The sequence below is a fragment of the Ruditapes philippinarum genome, unplaced genomic scaffold, assembly GCF_026571515.1.
Source record: "Ruditapes philippinarum isolate M1 unplaced genomic scaffold, ASM2657151v2 ctg1040_1_1_1_1, whole genome shotgun sequence".
Taxonomy (NCBI): domain Eukaryota; kingdom Metazoa; phylum Mollusca; class Bivalvia; order Venerida; family Veneridae; genus Ruditapes; species Ruditapes philippinarum.
The window spans coordinates 87062-106370 of NW_026854359.1; the positions used below are offsets into that span (position 1 = coordinate 87062).

Here is a 19309-nt window from a genome sequence, read left to right on the forward strand (position 1 = left end):
ATATTAGTTATCATTCACTCACAATATGCGTTTCTGTCGGATTTAAAATGTTAGGGATTGTCCTATTATGTTGCAAGAACTTGGGCCCAACCGATTTTGCTATTTATTAATTCGAAAACTTGTTATTATTGTGTATATGTATATATTAGCAATAAAAACACCCACACATCAGCAGTCAGTCACGAACGTTGCCTGTATAATCTCCGAAGGTTAAACACAGTAATCTACTTTTGCCTTATATAGATGTCTCCTAGTTTAAGAGAAAAATGTTCTAATTTACTAGCCAACCTTATTATGCATTATTGTATTTCATATCTTGCTATGATTATTATGTAAAGTTTCTTTGCGATATATTCTCATCATCATTATAACTGGCGTTTATGAGAATTTGAATAAATAAAACTCGAATCTTGAATCTGTTTTAACTTTAATTGACTAATATGTCTGACTATTATGTTATATTTGAAAAGCTTTCATCTGACAAGTAATTGTCACAATTTTCAACAGAATTCCACAAATGATATCTTTGCAAATATACGATATTTTGAATAATATTTAAGTCATATGAAGAGTACACGTACTCATTACTGTTACTTCCATAATTCCTATGTAACTAATTTTACAGTTGTAACAAGTCCAAATTGACAACTAGACATTATAAATATCGACCTGCTATCAATTACAAACAATATAATTTAAGATATCGTTATGTTAAAGATATTTCTGACGAAGGTAATTAAATGTTCATTTTCCTGTTTTTCACTTTTTCCTATCTGATCAGAATGAATTATTACTCAGTTATAAAAGGTAATAATAACAATGTAAAAGCTATTTAGTGGTTACAATTATATTTTGTCCAATGAGATCGTTCCATTTTTCAAATTATTTGGTATATTCAATCGATTATATCAGCATCAATTGATCATTTAATACGATATCAATTAATTAACATACCATATTTGCACTGTGTAAAGATTCAAAATATAACATCAACCACAAAGCAGCTGCGCCCTTCCAGACAGATTAAGTTTCAATAATGCCAAGATTAACAAACACGTAACTATATATAAAGATCGATACATGCGAGTTATCAACCAGGCAATTAATGCGTTATATCATTTCTGCTCAAAAGAAAGATAAAAATGGTAATATTAAAAGTTTATTTTATAATTGATAAATCAAGGTAGATATTCAGATGGAATTTTGTTTATTGAGAAACGTTCTACTTTACTGAAATAGATTGTATGCATTTTCTTCTATCTGATATTGTTTTTTATGATAATATAACTTTATATTTTTGTAGATTCACATTGTCTGTAAAGGAAATAACTTGCTTTAATATTCTAAGCATGATATTAGCAGTAATGTCCCTTAAGAAACAAATAAACTTTACTGTACTGATTTTATCACTGTGCAATGTAAATCGAAGCGATTTGCAGGAACTAACAACCGTGGGGACAAACGACAAACTAGACACAGTTATAAAGGATGGATGAGGGACTCGAAGTAAAAATATGTTTAATACACTTTAAGAAAATAAAAGAAAAAACGTAAAACAAATTGTATCTATGTTATTTAGAGAAATTCATATTCTTTATATGATCCATTTACTGAGATATAACAATGTAAACCCTTTTATTCGATACGTATTTATATAACACGTAACCTAGTTGGCTGGTACTTTGTTGCACAAGATAATTTTCTATATACAATATTTAACATATTTTAGAATAAGCTAGTAATAAGACTGATTTGCAACATGCTCTTCATTTTGCGAATTTTTATCGCAGAACAACAGCACTCTTTTTTTTTCAAAATCACCAACACATATTGGACTCCAGCAACTTGAGGCACTAGCTATTGAAGTAACTCTGAATATTTTTACATCTTTAACATGTATGTCAGGAAAATTTCTCAATAATAATATTCTGACCACAATTATAAATATTAAAAGATAAAACGTTATCCAATAATTAAACTTAAACGAACAGTAACACTCATTTTTCATTTAATCTTTTAGAATAATTGAGAAGGTTTAAGGCTATGTGCTGTAAAATATACTGTGTTACTTTGGCATGGAGTTCTGACATAAGGCGCTCAGTAGGACATTGACATACTGAAATCTGAGGAGAACATTTGCTTTACATTAAGTTAGTTTGCTTGCATTTGGCATCAATAAAAAGTAAAAGTCGGTCAACATTAAAATGGTATGACATTGTTATCGTTTTAACTTGCAGTATTATGCTAAATTATTGAAAGAAATGCACGAATCATATCAAAATGAAATTAAACTGATTAAAGCATTTAAAAATCTATCTGAAAATGAATTTTAACTTGAAGTGTTTGTGTGTGGGGAGGGTGTATGAGACCATCTAAAAATTTTAAACTTTAAAAACATTATCGATAAGAACTTACTAAATGTGACCTTAAGATTTTTTTATTCACAAGGAAATTAAATCAGACCAACGTTTAATACTGTGTGCCATGGTAATCTTGCTCTAAAATCAATTAAGTCATTAAATAAATGGTTTTAAGTGTATTGCATTTTGTCACACAGTAATTTGTTTTAATAAACAGACAAAAGGTTGGAAGTTAGCGACACATTAATATTACTTCAAATAATAGAAAACAATCAATCGTAGCATAATGGTCATACACGGAAATATGTGGTCACAATAATTATTTCATTTTCATTACGTGGTACAATTGTCAAAATAAATAAATTAAACTATTTTGGAAATATCTGTAGAAGGAAAAATTATATTTGATAAAAGTATGGGGCAGTCTTTATGTTTTAGGCAGATATATATTTTATCCAAAACTTTTTCTGATATCAAATGTTGTCAAGCACCACTATTATTGTCAATATTGAAATTTATAGTCAATAAAACTCAACTTGACATTGAAAAAAAAATGAGCTTAATGTCACTGAAATGTTTTAAATATAATATGATGGTATATGCCATGAAATGATAATGTAAGGTACAGCAGAGGATGGCTCTCCGACCCCACTGCACCAATTACGGGGAAAATAAATGGGCAACCTATGTTGCTGAAAAAAATAAAAAAAATAAAAATAAATTAGACTATCACATGTCAACAAAATGTAAGTTTATGTCTGATAGATAAGGTATCCCGAGAACATGTTGATAATACCAGATACTTTATTTGAATAAGCTGCTTGTATAAGCGCTGTTCCATTTTGCTGTACGTTCACCACGGTGCTAAATGGCATACACTCTGTTCCGTTGGACACTATTTTCAACTCGCCATGATATATTTGTTTCCCTTCAACTATGAAAGCATATTTTATATCATTACCACTATTTTGGGTACAAATATGAACATTGAATTGATAAAGTCCTGCCATAGGAGCTGTAAAGATGCCAGTGGATGTGTTGTAGGCGCTACCGATGTTAAATAGAACGTCAGTAAATATCATCGTCGTCAAATTACTGCTAGCTTGTACAGTTGCCAGGTTAACATTGAAACCTACTAAATCACCCACAAAATTAAAGTTTTGATAGGTTAGATATAAGATCAATAGAATATCACGTGTAGTCTTATTAAGTGTTGATAATCATCATGAAATATAAAATAAGCTTTGCTCAAAATTCTCTATCAATCATATGTGATTAAATTATCTAATATCTACAGACACTGACCTTTATTTTGTAAGACATTTTTGTTCCTGTATCACATATGATATAACCGTTTATTTAAACTTTTATTCGTAAACTATTAACTTGTTTCTTCTATTTTAATTATTTATTCATTTCATCATGAAAGATTTGGAGGGTAAATACTGATTGGTCGGTGTCTTGTCTAATCTGACAGTAATTGTCATATAACCATCATATAACTTATATTGGTATTTCTCATAATTAGAAAATCCAAATTTATTATATATCCGTACGATTCTAAAACATAAAAAAATCGGAACAAACCTGTACAAGATCTTGTCTCGCATGTTTTTACTTGTAAAGAGTCACCCTTACAATATTGACCAAGACTAGATGGGCTAGGGTTAGAGCAAGTTCTTGTTCGAGTCTGAACTCCACGTCCACATGTCACATTACAATTTCCCCACGATGTCCATACTGCCCAACCTCCGTCTATAAAGATAATGTAATTTACGATATATAATTAGTTATTAAGAATTTTGTAAACAACCGTATATATATATATGTCAATAATTTTAACTGTGTATATAGTTTATACAAACATGACAAATATCCCATGAAAAGGGACGTTACTATCATTCAGTTTTAAAGATAATATTCTGGTACAAATAATTCTTATGGCCTCATTTGATTTATTTATAATCTTTTTTTATCCGTCCATTTTGATAGCATTCAATTTGCACCGTTTGACGGTGAATAACTTTAGCTTCTTAATAAAGTCAAGTTTAAAGTTTAATCATTATTTCTTTAAATAATAGGATATATGATACACAACCAATAAACGTTAAGATCTTCCCTGAAAATAATGCATTTTTCAATCATTTGATATTACATAAGGTATTACAAAGAGTTATTAATCGTATCATACATTTTTTATCATAATTGTTTAAAAATTTGCATATGGCATACACTTAAATGATTATATATGTTTTGATAATGCCTTCCAAAAATATAAATGTTTCTTTTCTTCAAAATATGACACTCTCAGAGAGGGAAAATTATATTTTTCATGACTTTCGATTATCAATTTCAATCAATCATCAATATTTTATCAAAACTCAGGTAATTATGTAATTCGTATTAAAACAAAACAAATTTTAATAGATGTTCTCTGTTTGAAATTTACAAATACAATAACATTTAATAAAATTCGAGAGGACAACAAAGTATAACAAGAACTGTCGGAGGAAAGCGACGCTCGACTATTCGTAAAAGTTGTTACAAGGGTGTTTATTTCAGTATAATAATGCCTACCTATATGAATACATAAAATTGTCCGAAAAGGTACAAAGGCTTGTTACTAAGATGTTTTATCGAGTAAATCACAGCTTTATTATTATGAATGCATAAAATTGTCCCCAAAAAGGCACAAACCCTTCAGTAGTTATGGAGATACAAGCTTACAAGCAAAAACTTTACCAAGCATTTCTAAGCCGAAAAGGAGCATAATTATGCAAAAAAACAAATCAGAGTTATGGGACGTGTGTCAACCATCTTAGATAATTACAGAAAACAAGTGAGTGAAGTTTCAATCCATTCCCTTCAGTAGATATAGAGATACATGCTTACACGCAAAAACTTAACCACATAGACGCCTACAAATGGGTGAAAGCATTAGCTCGATTATTTTGCGAATAGTCGTCGAGCTAAAAATGCAATATAAATGTTGTTCATTTTACCTTAAAATGGATTCAGTTATCATTTTTTTCTGTATGAAAATGAACTTAATGTGCAATTAATACAATTTTGCAGCATGTGTCTCTTTAGTATAATTATCGTGAACATACCTGAGCATGCACTTCGACCACATATCTGTACTTGTGTGAATTCACCACCTTGCCAATATTGACCAACACTAGATGTTCCATTCCAGTCAAAGTCTCTCGATCTTGACCTTAGTCCACCATCACAAGAAGCGCTACAGCCACTCCAGGGTCCCCAATCCAACCAGGCTCTAACTTTTTCAATAAAAAAAGAGATACGAAGGCACGTTATAATCAACACATTGTTGTGATCAGTAATAGACTAAATGTTATCATAAAAAAATTAAACAGGACATATGTTTAAATTTCACTTTACTAATGTTTAAATGTATAACTGTCATTTATTAGTATTAGCAAATAACATTTTCTTCTCGATCCAGTGATACGCTTTGAGATATTGAATGTGGCAAATGAAATAAAAATACATAAAAATATATTAAGTAAATTCTCAAACTTGCCGTAATACTCACTTGAACACGGTTGTAGCAAACAAAGTCTGTATTCTGTTGTAGAACCGCTGCAATAATAACTATTTTCTTCCTTGTTTGAACACTGCCGATGTCTTATTTCCAGCCCAACATTACATGTAACAGAACACGACTCCCACTGTCCCCAAACATCCCAAACACCATTACCTTGTAAAGCTATGTATGTAAACATAAACTAAAATCATTTCTGTTTGTATATTACATAAAAAAAACAACACAAAAACATTTGGTAGGCTGATATGACATCTCAGTGTACAGTAAGATAATTAGGTAAATAGTGATCCGTCTTCCTGGATATTGATGCAACGTTTCACGATATTAATTGTTCAATATGTCTTTACTTAGTGATTGGACAATAGAACAGCATTCAATTTTCGTGTATATTTATTATTTAAACATTGACTTGGAAAACGTGGATGGGCACATAATTGGACATCATTTTTTTATGAACAGCAAGACATGGACATGAATCATTGTTATAATCTGTCAGTTGTACCGGAATTAATTTACACACAAAGACAACTCATTAAGTTTCTATTAATATTATTTCAACCAATCACTAAATTGTTTTCTTGTATAAATAAATACAGGAAATTATTTTCAAGTATAATTGTATTTACTATATTTCAGCAAGTGATAAATTTTGATATCAATGTTTGTTTAAAAAGGAGGACGTAAATATGTTTCCAATCATACCAAATAATAATGCCACCTATTAGCTTTAATCAAATATTTACGTACACTAAATCAGCATGTATTGTCGTTCTCTTCATAATTATACATAAATTAAAAAATTGTTGTGGAAAAAGGTTAGAAATACTTTTATATAAACAGACGGTTTCGAATCCGAACTATTTGATCAGCATGTATTGTCATTCTCTTACTTATAAACTTAAAAATGGTTTATGTAAAAGCCATATAAACAGGTTGTTTCGAATCCCTACTATAACTATAGGCTTGCTTCCATCAAACCGAGCATGCAGCATTTTCAATTTGTCGTTTTGTGCGATCTTTACGGATTAAAGTAAGGACTGACAAAAGACTGACAGACAAAACAAATAAAAAATGAATGTGCTCACACGGCTAAATATCTTAGAATGATATTTAACAACCACGAAATGCCATATTATTATGACAGATGGAGAAGAGGAATGACAGAAGACAGATAGCCGGGTAAAATAATCTTGTGACCATGATTATTATTATAATGTTCAATAAAGAATAAATACCATCATTTTCGTCTTTATTTATGACTGTTAGAACATAAACACCAATGCCACAACAACACAGAGTCAAGGCCACTTGAACCAACACACAGATCTTTACGAAGTTGATATTTAGAAGTGCATTCTGTATCTGTGTCGGTTCGGCCACTTTCTCTTCTTTAATGACTTCTTTAGATTCCTTAATGTCACAGTTAAGTTTGGGTGTTCCGGCAGTTGGAATTTCTATTTCCTCATAATGTTCATGAACTTTTGTATCTCGTTTACTATTGCTGGATAATTTACTATACTGTGTAGTATTTCTCTTCTCCTCTAAATTAGCATAAGTTTGTAGACCAGATTCGTCTAGTTCATTGTCTTTATGAATATCTCCAGTAACATTTGATGTTATCGTTAAATTTGAATATTCGTTAGAGACCTCATGATCGTGAACACGTTTCATCATGACTTGCTCGTTTAGCTTTTTTGTCTCCATTACAGTGTCTGCTTTAATTCTCAAATGATTAGTAATATTGTTGTTTCAAGTTAAATTTCCTTTTTCTTATGAAAGAAAATGATAGATAATACCAATATTCAATAACGTCCATTGAAGTAAAATTATTAATCCTCGAAACAGGAATCCACTCTAAATCATATTATGTAATAATCAGAAAATCAAAATCATTTAGGGAAATATATTGGTTTACTCATTTTATAATGTTATCAGTTGTGTTAATCAAAGCAATGATATCAACAATAGCTTTTAGTTTTATTATCAGTGATATCTCCACCTGATAGAAAAAAATCATGGTGTATTTCGCATTAGAATAAGGAAATTTTGACACTCATTTATAGTAATTTACGAGAAGAAGGAAACCACGGGGTTGGAACCCCATATTGATCTCAAAATTAAGCACCGGTAAAAAATGTATGTGAATTTCCGCTGATCCAGATGTGCACTTTAACTCGATATGCAAAGGAGAAAATCGGTCAGTCACAGGGTAAGTTTTCAACTTTTTAAACATTTATATAAAATCTAAAGCTTTTTATTAAGAAAATCTAAATGTGATTCTACCCTCCTGGCTTTCCTCTATATTTACCCACTTTGTTCGGATTTTTATGCAGTCTTTATCGAAATATTTTTCTTTCCGTCGTGGGTTCTGGTATGCCAAAATTTGCAATGCGTATGCCAATACGAATATTTTTACCCGTCGACATCATAACTTTACAGAAAGATATATCGTGTCTTCGCCTGTGAAAATATCGTTATTTCGCCTTAGATATATCGTATTCCTCACATGTCGTTGACAAATGAGCATATCATAGTTTTAGAGGGGCAAAGACACGAAATGGCAGAAATCAGCCACCATATTTCTCAGTATTTCATGGAAGAATAACAACATTTTTGAAAATTTTTGATAGAATCAGGCTATGTCTAAATCGATGATAGACTTACTTTACACTTGCCAAGAAATGGATATAAAATCAATGTCTCAAATCGTTTAGTGTACAAAAAGTTAATCATGATCAAGTATTCCAAATTCTAAAACGAATTCTGTAAACTCACAAGATGGTACATATAACTAAACCAAGATGGTACAATGACATTAGATGTCTGGGTGAGTTCAGTTTGTTCTCAATTTAACTTGAAACTAAATCGGTCGTGTATATTAAATAAGAAGTAAATAGTTTCCTAGAGGGTAACGTTATTCTTTATACATTTAACATGTCTATAACAGTAGCACTACGATATCTTTAAACATGAATGTATATAAAATACTTCTAAAATGAATTTATCTTCTTTTTTCAAACATTATTGGCATTTTTTTCAGCTTCACTATTTGTTTAAGAATTACCATCGTCGCAGTATCGAAGATGTGGTAAAACTACATACAACCAAAACACCATATGGGGTAAAAAATGGACTTTCTAATGCGAAGTTGGGAAATAAATAAAAGCTGAAGTATGGAGTCCTTTTTCACTATCAATACTGGCAGTATCAGGCTTTGTAATTCTGTTAGCTTGTTATAAATACTATATAAAACAGATCTGCATTTCTATCAAATTGTATTCATCAAGAAATATGATATAGACAGCGGGAAGCGTTGAGAAATTGCTCATAGATAATAAAAACCACTTTTGTAAACAAAGATTTTATGTATCAAATTTACTTAATAAACAAAGCACACATATAAGTAGATCCGGAAATAGATATTTATGTTTAAGTTTGATCAAATCCACAAATCTAATGTTCTTTTCATGTCCTTCCTTAAACATTTTCTACATAGAAGATCTTTGAAAGCCTTTCGAAATTCTACATTAAACATAGTATATATTATAGGATTAAGTAAACTGTTAAAGTATCCCAGCCATAACGTAATGCTCTCAACAAGTCGGGGTATGTTTACCTTTGACCTTATAAATGGTGCCGAAATTGCTATGATGAAAAAAGGCAACCAGCAGATTATAAATGAACCAGTAATAATAGTCAGTGTACGGGCCACTTTTCGTTCTCTTTTCCTTTTTAGTTTTTCTTTTTCCTTTTTAGCTTTCATTATTTCATCACGGGTGTTATTTACACCTGCAACAGAGGTAAAATAAATCTGTTCAATTGTTGGATAATTTTTATCACAATTACTAGCACTGTCATCAAATGGAGTTTCAGAAATATCCGATCTTGAGGCAGACGTGTACCCATGATGCGGTACTGTCAACAACGTCATTTCCGGTGCATTGTTAAATTGTGGAGAAAGTCTTCTGTTTAGTTGCACCTCCAAGTTTTTACGTTTCTCTGAAAACTTTTTCCTTAAAATTCTTTGCCTGGCAACAGTAAATATTTTCGCGTAAATTATAAGTAAAATAACCGTTGGTAAATAAAAGGCGCCAACAGTCGAGAAGATGGTGTAGAAAAGGTCTTGGCTAATCATGCAAATACCAGTATGATCAGGATCGTTGTCGTCTTTAAACAACAAAATGGATGGTATTGATATAGATAAGGCTGCCATCCATACAATGATTATCATGACGCACATTCGTCTAGTTGTTCGTTTTCTCATGTAATCTATATTAGTCACAGCCCAGTATCTATCGATAGAAATGGCCACAAGACCATAAATAGAGGCTGTACAACACAAGACGTCCATGGCTATCCACATATCACAAACCTCCGCACCCATAAACCAGTGCTGTGTCACCTGCAATAAAGATAACATTCGTTTGTATTCATATACCATATAGAAAGGGTTTAGTTTAAACATTTTTATCTTAACTATATACATTTGTGAAACAAGTTCTGTAAACTTATATTAAAGGCACATTATGCCTCAGTAACATTATTTTTCTTTCTTAGAAAGGGCAAACATTGGCTTTGTTACGTTTAAATAATGGTTTTAGAACATAACAGGAAATAAGAAGTGCTAAATATAAAATATTTGGTGTTAAAAGTATCAAAATGTAAACAAAATAGTTATTTGACTTCCATACAAAATACCTTTCATTTTCTTTCTAAAAGCAACAGAAGCAAAATATTATTCGGGTAATTTGCCAATTTGTAACTTGTTGGAAACTATAACAGGACAGCGATAATAAAAGATTTTGGAGTAATAGAAAACAAAGCATTTCTGAGGCATTATGGGCCTTTAATCACTTTCGATCCTGATTCATAGAATACATAAGTACTGGTGCCATGTAAGGACATATGGTCGTAATGTTCAATGAGTTTCAACCGTTATATAAAATATAAGGGCAATACTGTAATTTATACTGATAAATATATGTAAACACTTGAAAATGTAATTATAGCAAATGTGTTTGAAATACATGTACCTGATTAAACAAAAAACAAGTTTTGGCTTTAAACATAAAAAATAAAATTATTTCAGCACAGTTACTAATTATCAAGTTAGTTTCGTTAACTTATACCTTAAAGGGTGTAATTTCGAAATTCTCAAGGTCTAAATAACGATTGTTGTCAGTGATTATTACGAAACTTAATGAAGATTATAAAAAGGAAGAATTGTCATGGGAAAACGTTTATTACCGTGTATAGAAACTGGGACGTTAATGTTGTACAGTAAATTAAACTCGTGCGAGACACATTAATCTTAAAAACGTTAATCTTTGTACTGTAAACCCGTGTGAGACGAGTAAATCTTGTACAGTAAACCCGTGTGAGACGTGTTAATCTTGCACAGTAAACCCGTGTGAGACGCGTTAATCTTGAACAGCAAACCCGTGTGAGACGCGTTAATCTTGTACAGTAAATCCATGTGAAACATGTTAATCTTGAACAGTAAACCCGTGTGAGAGACGTTAATCTTGTACAGTAAACCCAAGTGAGACACGTTAATCTTATACAGTAAACCCGCGTGAGACGCGTTTATCTTGTACAATAAACCCGTGTGAGACACGTTAATCTTGTACAGTAAACCCGTGTGAGACGCGTTAATCTTGTACAGTAAACCTGTGTGAGACGCGTTAATTTGTGTACAGTTAACCCGCGTGAGACACGTTTATCTTGTACAGTAAACCCGTGTGAAACACGTTAATCTTGTACAGTAAACCCTTGTGAGACGCGTTAATCTTGTACTGTAAACCCTTGTGAGACGTGTTAATCTTGTACAGTAAACCCGTGTGAAACACGTTAATCTTGGACAGTAAACCCGTGTGAGACGCGTTAATCTTGTACAGTAAACCCGCATGAGACACAATAATCTTATACAGTGAACACTTGTGAGACGCGTTTATCTTGTACAGTAAATCCGTGTGAGACGCGTTAATCTTGTACAGTAAACCCGCGTGAGACGAGTTAATCTTGTACAGTTAACCCGTGTGAGACGCGTTAATCTTGTACAGTAAACCCGTGTGAAACACGTTAATCTTGTACAGTAAACCCGTGTGAAACACGTTAATCTTGTACAGTAAACCCGTGTGGGACGCGTTAATCTTGTACAATAAACCCGTGTAAGACGTGTTAATCTTGTACATTAAACCCGTGTGAGACGTGTTAATCTTGTACATTAAACCCGTGTAAGACGTGTTAATCTTGTACATTAAACCCGTGTAAAACGTGTTAATCTTGTACATTAAACCCGTGTAAGACGTGTTTATCTTGTACATTAAACCCGTGTGAGACGTGTTAATCTTTACAGCAAACCCGTGTGAGACACGTAAATCTTGTATTGTAAAATGTAAACCCGTGCAATGACATTGATCGAAGAAATCTATAAAAAGAGGAAACTCGAGTGCTTTTATTGTTATATGGGTATCGAGGGATTAATCATTAATGAAAAAATTATGAAATGCATTAAGTTTGACATATCAAAATTGAAATCAAACGAAATGATTATTTTGCACTATGAAGCAATAATCATATTTTGCTATAAAAGACAAATATGCCATTATTGAATAAAATACTTTGTAGCGGTTATAGGAATTTTCTAGTTCTAACAACCCTGCTGTTGGGATTACATTTAGTGATGGGGTTCGGTGACCGCATAGTAATCAGAGATCTTGGGTTCAAAACATAGTCGGTACCTGTTAAGTTTTCACAATACCTTAATTAATTCAGCAGAGCAAGAATGCAAATGTCGACTACAATAAACAAACATGTGGTTTGTGACAATCACAGGCGAGTTTGTTTACACATATTATTGTGATGCTCACACAGTTATAAACGTTAATTAATAATACAAGTTATAGAGATAAACCATTTCATACAGTACTCAATGTTTTCTAATGGATATTAAAAGCATTGATCGGTGAACAATTTGGTTATATAAATGGGAGACACTATCCGATCAATATTACATGATCCATCAATCATAGACTCGTAAAATGTTCGGCAACTTCCGTCACTTTCCGGTTTTAACATTTATTTTTTTTTAAAAGCGTCTACTTAATAAGAATAAGTTCCTGTAGATCTTTAATATAGGTGTTATTTGGTTTTGTTTATTTTATATGACACAAAATAGAAGAATATTTTCATATTCATAAACAAATTTACGTCATCTTCTACTAGCATTTGCCATTTGATCAAGAACGTTTATTTAATAAAAAAAAATCCGAAATATAACGGAAATGACAGGAATTGATTCCGATTGAACGTATACTAACAATTAACATACTTTTATGATTGTTATATTGAATAAATTCCACACATGTTTTACATGTATGTAAATATATATTTTTCATATTATTATAATAACAAAGACCTATCATGCCCCAGAAATGCTTTATTTCTTATTTCTCAAAAGCTTGTCATTTTCGGTGTCTTGTTATAGTTTCTAAATGGCAAATTACCTGAACCAGTTTTGCTTCCGGTGTTTTAAGCAAAACATACAATACAATACAGTTTATTTGCTTTAAACATTATAACAACGTTTCTAGCATTATAATAGACAGGTAGCATAGTTATTAGCAACAATATGTAAAACAAAATGTTATGAAATCTGTGTTAGCGGAGGGATATTTGTTATAAGACAAAAAATATAAATCTTGATTTGATTTTTTTTTGTGATGAAAAACATAAAGATTACTACATAAATTAAGAGAAAAATGTTAATTACCTCTTCTTTTAAAGGCAAAGTATAAATATCTTGATAAATTTTGAGTCATTTTTCTAGAATTAGATGATAAGATACTTTCAAACTTTGTGTTTGTTGGCCAATGGCAATAATAACTTGGCAAATATTTTATTCTTATATCTCTATAGTAAGGGCAGACCAACAAGAAATGATATTGGATTAGAATTGCAAAAGGTACATAGTCGACTTTGCCGGGGTGTGTCGTCATATCTTCCAGTTTCAATACGTAAATTATGTGCTGATATTCTGTATTAAGTTAAAGCTATTCTAAATTTTTGTTCACAAACATCTGAAAAATATTTCTCCAACATAAAATCGTGTTTGTATATTGAATAAAAATGTAAGCGACTAGAATTATTTATTTCACAGTACCAATTCTGTTTGTAAGAATCAATAACTCTTAATAAAGATATAGTTATTCCGTATTTCTATGGAAGTCAAAATATGTCTTTGTTACAAATTACTTCATATTCAATATTTTTTCCAGGTAATTAGCTTCTAATTAAAATATATTGTAACACCATTATTTAAACGATATAAAAACTTATGCTTGCTCTTTGTAAAGAATGGCAATAAGTACATGTACACTGTATTCGTTTCTGATAGATAGCGTGCCTTTAAGATAACTGATATAACTTCAAAACTAACTGTTATTACTAAAGTTGCAATGACAATAATGTTCAAAATTTGAGTAATTTATTTTACCATGTTCCTCGAAACCGGTATATATTGACAGGTTTTACTGTACACAAATAAAGAAATTTAATTGTTTAAAATATAACAAACCTCATTTACAGCACTGATAGGCATCACTATAATGGCGACCATACAGTCTGAGACAGCCAGTGACATGATGAGATAGTTAGCTACATTATGAAGATTCTTTTCTACAATAATAGCTGCAATAACAAACACATTGCCGATAATTGTGCACAGAATCAGAATTCCTAAAATAACTGACGTCATTATAAGATGCTTCATATTCCAAATCTTAGGCACGTGAAAATCGTGCGTGACGTTTGACGTGTCAATAACTGTAGTAATACTAACGTCTTGTGTAGTCACTGAAGAGTCAAATAAATCCATTTTGTTATTTTTAACAGGTCAATGACCTTTTGACTGTTGAGATTAACGCTTAGTTGCCAGAGGCTAATTCGTTCACATATTGTACACGTTACGTTGAACCGTTAAAATAATTCGGCCAGTCCTTTTTTCGAAATTTTAAAATAAGTGAACACATATCAACAATTTGTCACGCAAAAACATTCTCTCTATGTCTGGTTACATGAATTAACTTGTCCAATCTCTAGTTAACATTGTTCATATAAAGGCCGTGCATGATGCTGTGTTATGCAGTTTGGTTCACATCTCTATAGTTGGTCACAAGTGTTTATATTTACAGATAAACAATTAATTATTCATTAACAAACAGGATAAATGTGTAATGAAAGATGTTAATTTTGTCACCATGCTTTAAACCGTATATCTTACATGTAAAACAATATGGTGACAAACTGAACAGAAATACAATTCACAGGATTTATCTCCCCCGACACATTACATACTTATATATTTGTTTGAACGCCTCGTACTTTCGACTTCAATTAATCCAATATTACACATAATTAATGCATGATAAATCAGAAATAGTAACATATATGCGTTTTTTTATGTGCACAAGGTTTAATTAATTTTATTTTTCAATTAATTTATCAATTAACCGGCACATGTCATGTATTTGATTGTAAATTTATTTATTTTGGCGAACTGTGACAGTAAACAAAAGGTCCTCACACTTAAGCGAATTAGTTAAACGCAGTCTGAAAATTGGATAAAGTGGTTAATGAAATTTAGTTGAAATTTAACGCAGGGGAATTATTTGTTGTAATTGCTTTCCAAAGTTTGATGAACCGATATAATTAAAAGGTCATACCTCACAAACTTGTATGCGTCTTTATTTTAATGGTACAGAAACCAGAGGTAACTGCCGTCTGATTGGACCTGGACTAGAACCCAGGACCTTGGAATACCGTTCCGCGGTTCGAATATTTAAAAGCTTATTTATTATGTTAGCTCATTCCTTATACATATCCAACATAACGCGGCTTTTCGTTAAATAGTATATTACGTAATTCTCACCAGTAATACAGTATTTGCATCCTTTATTGCCTTTCGCAATTGTTTTGATTTTATCGGCATTGATATGCTGTTATACAAATTGATACTACATGTACATTGTAAAATGACGGGAAAATGATCACAACCATTAAGAGCATTTATCCGAGATCTGTTGCTAGTGTGTGTCTAAACAATAAGCTGACAAAATGATTCACGGGTACTACTGAAGCAGGAAGCTCCGTCTTCACCGACCCTATATTCATTTTTCCAAATGATCAATGACCCTGGCCTTGTATTTACCGTAGATGGACGAAAGCTTCCAAGCGGATAGTATCGTCAGTATCAAAAAATCTGAAAGAGACCTTCAACGTATCCTCGTCAAAAAGAGTTATTGGTGAAGACGCTTGAGAGAATTCGTTAATATTATACTGATAAGTCCAAATCTGTTCATTTCTGAAAAGGACGAAAATCTTAAAGTTACCTTTCGTAATGATTCGTGTACAATCGTATGCACGTAAACCATTTTCAACCGTCATGTAATTCATTTGTTGGATATCCGCTAATCATAAGACGGCAGCTTGTAATCTCTTATACTAACATACGAATGTTTTGTGATTGGTAAACGAATTGAAACTGACTGACGTATGACAGACGAAACATTAAATTCGCCATGTTCAACTTTTTTCCGGCTATAACGTTTCAAAAATTTATGATGGCGCATTTTCCCATAGTCTTTAAACTAGAATGCACAAATTGACGTCGGTGGTTTTCGCGCGTGAGGTTGAACGCTATTCTACCGTTCTGTTATCGAAGGAAAGGGTGACCTATAACAGGTAAACTAATTGCAGAAACAAAGAGTATAAATCCTTTACAAACACAAAGACTGTCAGGATTTAATATATCTGTTATGCATGTAATGTAGCAACATATTCAAATGACATATAAAGTATGAAACTGTGAGACAGTACCTTTTAATGTATAAAACACAAAACCAATAACGTGTTTTTTTTTTTAACCAACCAGGAGTGCATTATAAATCATGCATGTAATGGGGTATTCGGGTGAGCCCACGGGTACAGGAGGGCGTCTGAATTATTAAAATTAAAAACTGATGGAGATTTTTAATGTAAATGGAACATTAGCTTACTTATTGGTAGAAAGCGCACAGCACTCAGCGTTAATTGACTTGAGGTCTGGTAATTTGACGTAACAATTGACGTCATTATCTTAGTGCGCTGTGCGTATAGCCTTACAAATACAACATAGAATGCTAGAATCACAGACGTCGACATTATCATGGAGTCACGTGCTCTTAATGTCCTCTGATAACCAATCACAACTTTTCGGCCCTTTCCGTCAGACTTCGGATAAAGACTTATTGATAATAGCCAAGATATTCCGATTGCTCTGATAACATGTCGTCTGCGAAACTAACAATGATATTTCATGTCCGATGTCATTTTACGTTTTCAATATTTCAGTGAATGAGATGAAAGCTATGAATAGATTAATTTATAAAAGTCATTCTTTTCTATTAATACGTTTCAAATTTTTGCTTTTCAATACGATAGAAATATTCTTAAAAATCAATATACACCCGTCTATACCCAATACGTATTTCCCATTCAAATTGAATATTGAATGGAAAGTAAACAAATTTCATCCAAATTGGAAACGTATTTCTGTACCTACTACTGAACATCAAGATAATATGCATATAGGACAAGCTGTGTGAAATACGTAATAAGTGATATCTGATGTTTTAATTTGTATTCATGGATATAAGGATTCAATTATTTAAATCTTGAAAAATAAGTGTGCATTAATCAGTTATTTACTTTTTAAACGGGTTTGTTTTATAATATCGTTTTGACTGTTATACTGTATATACTTTGCTGTGTATGTAAAACCATGCCTGCTAAAGGGAGAGATTCTTATGTGGTCAAAGCACAGCTGAGTGAAGCGGCGGGACGATATGACGAAATGGTTGAAGACGTCCGAGATATGGTGACAGCTTTACCTAAAAACAATTGTCTCACTGAAGATGAAAGAAATCTACTGGCTGTAGCCTTCAAAAATGAGGTTGGCGTTCGTCGCAGGGCTTTAAAATCACTTCAAAAGATTTTTTCTTCAACAAAAATAGTGAATCCCTCTAGAACAAAAGAATTTCATGATTACAAAGCAAATATTTTAAGCGAATTGGAGTTTTTGTGCAATGACCTTATTTGGATGTTAGATTCAAAACTATTGCCTGCCGTAAAGGAACCGATTGATGATATTTTCTATCATAAAATGAAGGCTGACTACTTCCGGTATTTAGCGGAAGTGGAGGAAGATGAGCAGAAGTCGGCTGATTACATTGAAAAAGCGAAAGAAAATTACGCAGGTAATTGAAAAGCGAGGTTTTATTTTTCGAATTTATCAATGAAGAAAAATGAAGGCATTGTATCAATATTAAGATAGGTCAGTTATACATTCTAGCAGAGTCATTGACCCTGATTCTAGATCCTTTTTAATACATATTTGAATATCGTTCTAAAATGGTATTGTACATGTATATTAAAATTAAGTTCATGCGATTTGATACTTACAGGGAATAAGAGATATAACTTAAATTTCAGGTGCGACAGAGGTTTCACAGAATGGTTTGGCCGCTACCCATCCGCTTCGTATTGGACTCGCTATGAATTACTCCGTGTTTATGAAGGAAATGCTTGGAATCACCAAGGAGGCACGTGACCATGCCAAGCGTTTCTATGACGAGGCACTGGATGAACTTGAAAGCGTTCGGGAAGTTGATGAATCGCGCTATAGCGAATGTGCATATCTATTAAAACTATTACATGAAAATATTAATGTTTGGTCACTGGAGCTAGGCGATTTAAAAACTCCATCAAAAGAGTTCTAAAAAGCAATATAAGCAATTTACATTTAAGTCTTAATTTTCCGATTTATTCTTAACACGGCTTTAAATCCGTGACTTTCAAAATATACATTACTTTAAAGGACTTTAGCAGTAAGACTTGTTATAGTATGTATCAACATACTTTTGAGAAAATGTGTGCTTGTTTAAGTGTCTGAGATACAATATATGAGTCGGCCTGTTCTCACGGACTTTTCCCACGTGTTTAAAACTTCGAATAACTAGACTTAGACTTGTCTAGCGTGTCAGAACTACAAGTCTCTTCAATGTGACTGACAGTGTATTCGAATTGTTCATTTGTTGTGATAGATATTAATTATATATTTATTACTCCCTTCTGAATATTGTTTTGTACATATACCGCATCGTACTCCTTTTAATACCAGTGTATTTTTTTGTTGTTGCTGAAATTCGTCATCACTGATGGTGGATACCAAAGGTTTCAATTTGGTTATTATTTAAGACCAGTGCGGGACATACGACATTACATAAACTAGCCGGATAGCTCGCTCAATCTGAGCAACTTTAACAATTTGACATGATTTTTT

At 32.0% G+C, this 19309-nt stretch overlaps 3 protein-coding genes across 4 annotated transcripts; 1 reads left to right on the forward strand and 2 right to left on the reverse strand.

Moving 5' to 3' along the window:
• Positions 1–273: 273 nt before the first annotated feature.
• On the reverse strand, positions 274–8559 carry LOC132739927 (coadhesin-like). Of its 2 annotated transcripts, none has more exons than XM_060727762.1 (5): positions 7164–8559; positions 5917–6090; positions 5471–5641; positions 3948–4115; positions 274–3492 (listed from the first exon to the last, which is right to left on the reverse strand). In XM_060727762.1, the coding sequence occupies exons 1-5, from the start codon at positions 7630–7632 to the stop codon at positions 3113–3115; spliced, it is 1362 nt and encodes a 453-aa protein (XP_060583745.1). In that variant the 5' UTR covers positions 7633–8559; the 3' UTR covers positions 274–3112. The 2 variants fall into 2 exon arrangements, with proteins under 2 accessions (XP_060583745.1, XP_060583744.1); XM_060727761.1 differs by having other exon boundaries at positions 275–3495; positions 7164–8558.
• Positions 8560–9273: 714 nt separating this feature from the next.
• Positions 9274–15252, reverse strand: LOC132739928 (5-hydroxytryptamine receptor-like). Its single transcript, XM_060727763.1, has 2 exons — positions 14507–15252; positions 9274–10330 (listed from the first exon to the last, which is right to left on the reverse strand). The coding sequence occupies exons 1-2, from the start codon at positions 14804–14806 to the stop codon at positions 9368–9370; spliced, it is 1263 nt and encodes a 420-aa protein (XP_060583746.1). The 5' UTR covers positions 14807–15252; the 3' UTR covers positions 9274–9367.
• A 2247-nt stretch (positions 15253–17499) lies between these two features.
• LOC132739919 (14-3-3 protein homolog) lies at positions 17500–19141 on the forward strand. Its single transcript, XM_060727750.1, has 2 exons — positions 17500–18224; positions 18460–19141. The coding sequence occupies exons 1-2, from the start codon at positions 17750–17752 to the stop codon at positions 18744–18746; spliced, it is 762 nt and encodes a 253-aa protein (XP_060583733.1). The 5' UTR covers positions 17500–17749; the 3' UTR covers positions 18747–19141.
• The last annotated feature ends 168 nt before the right edge of the window (positions 19142–19309 follow it).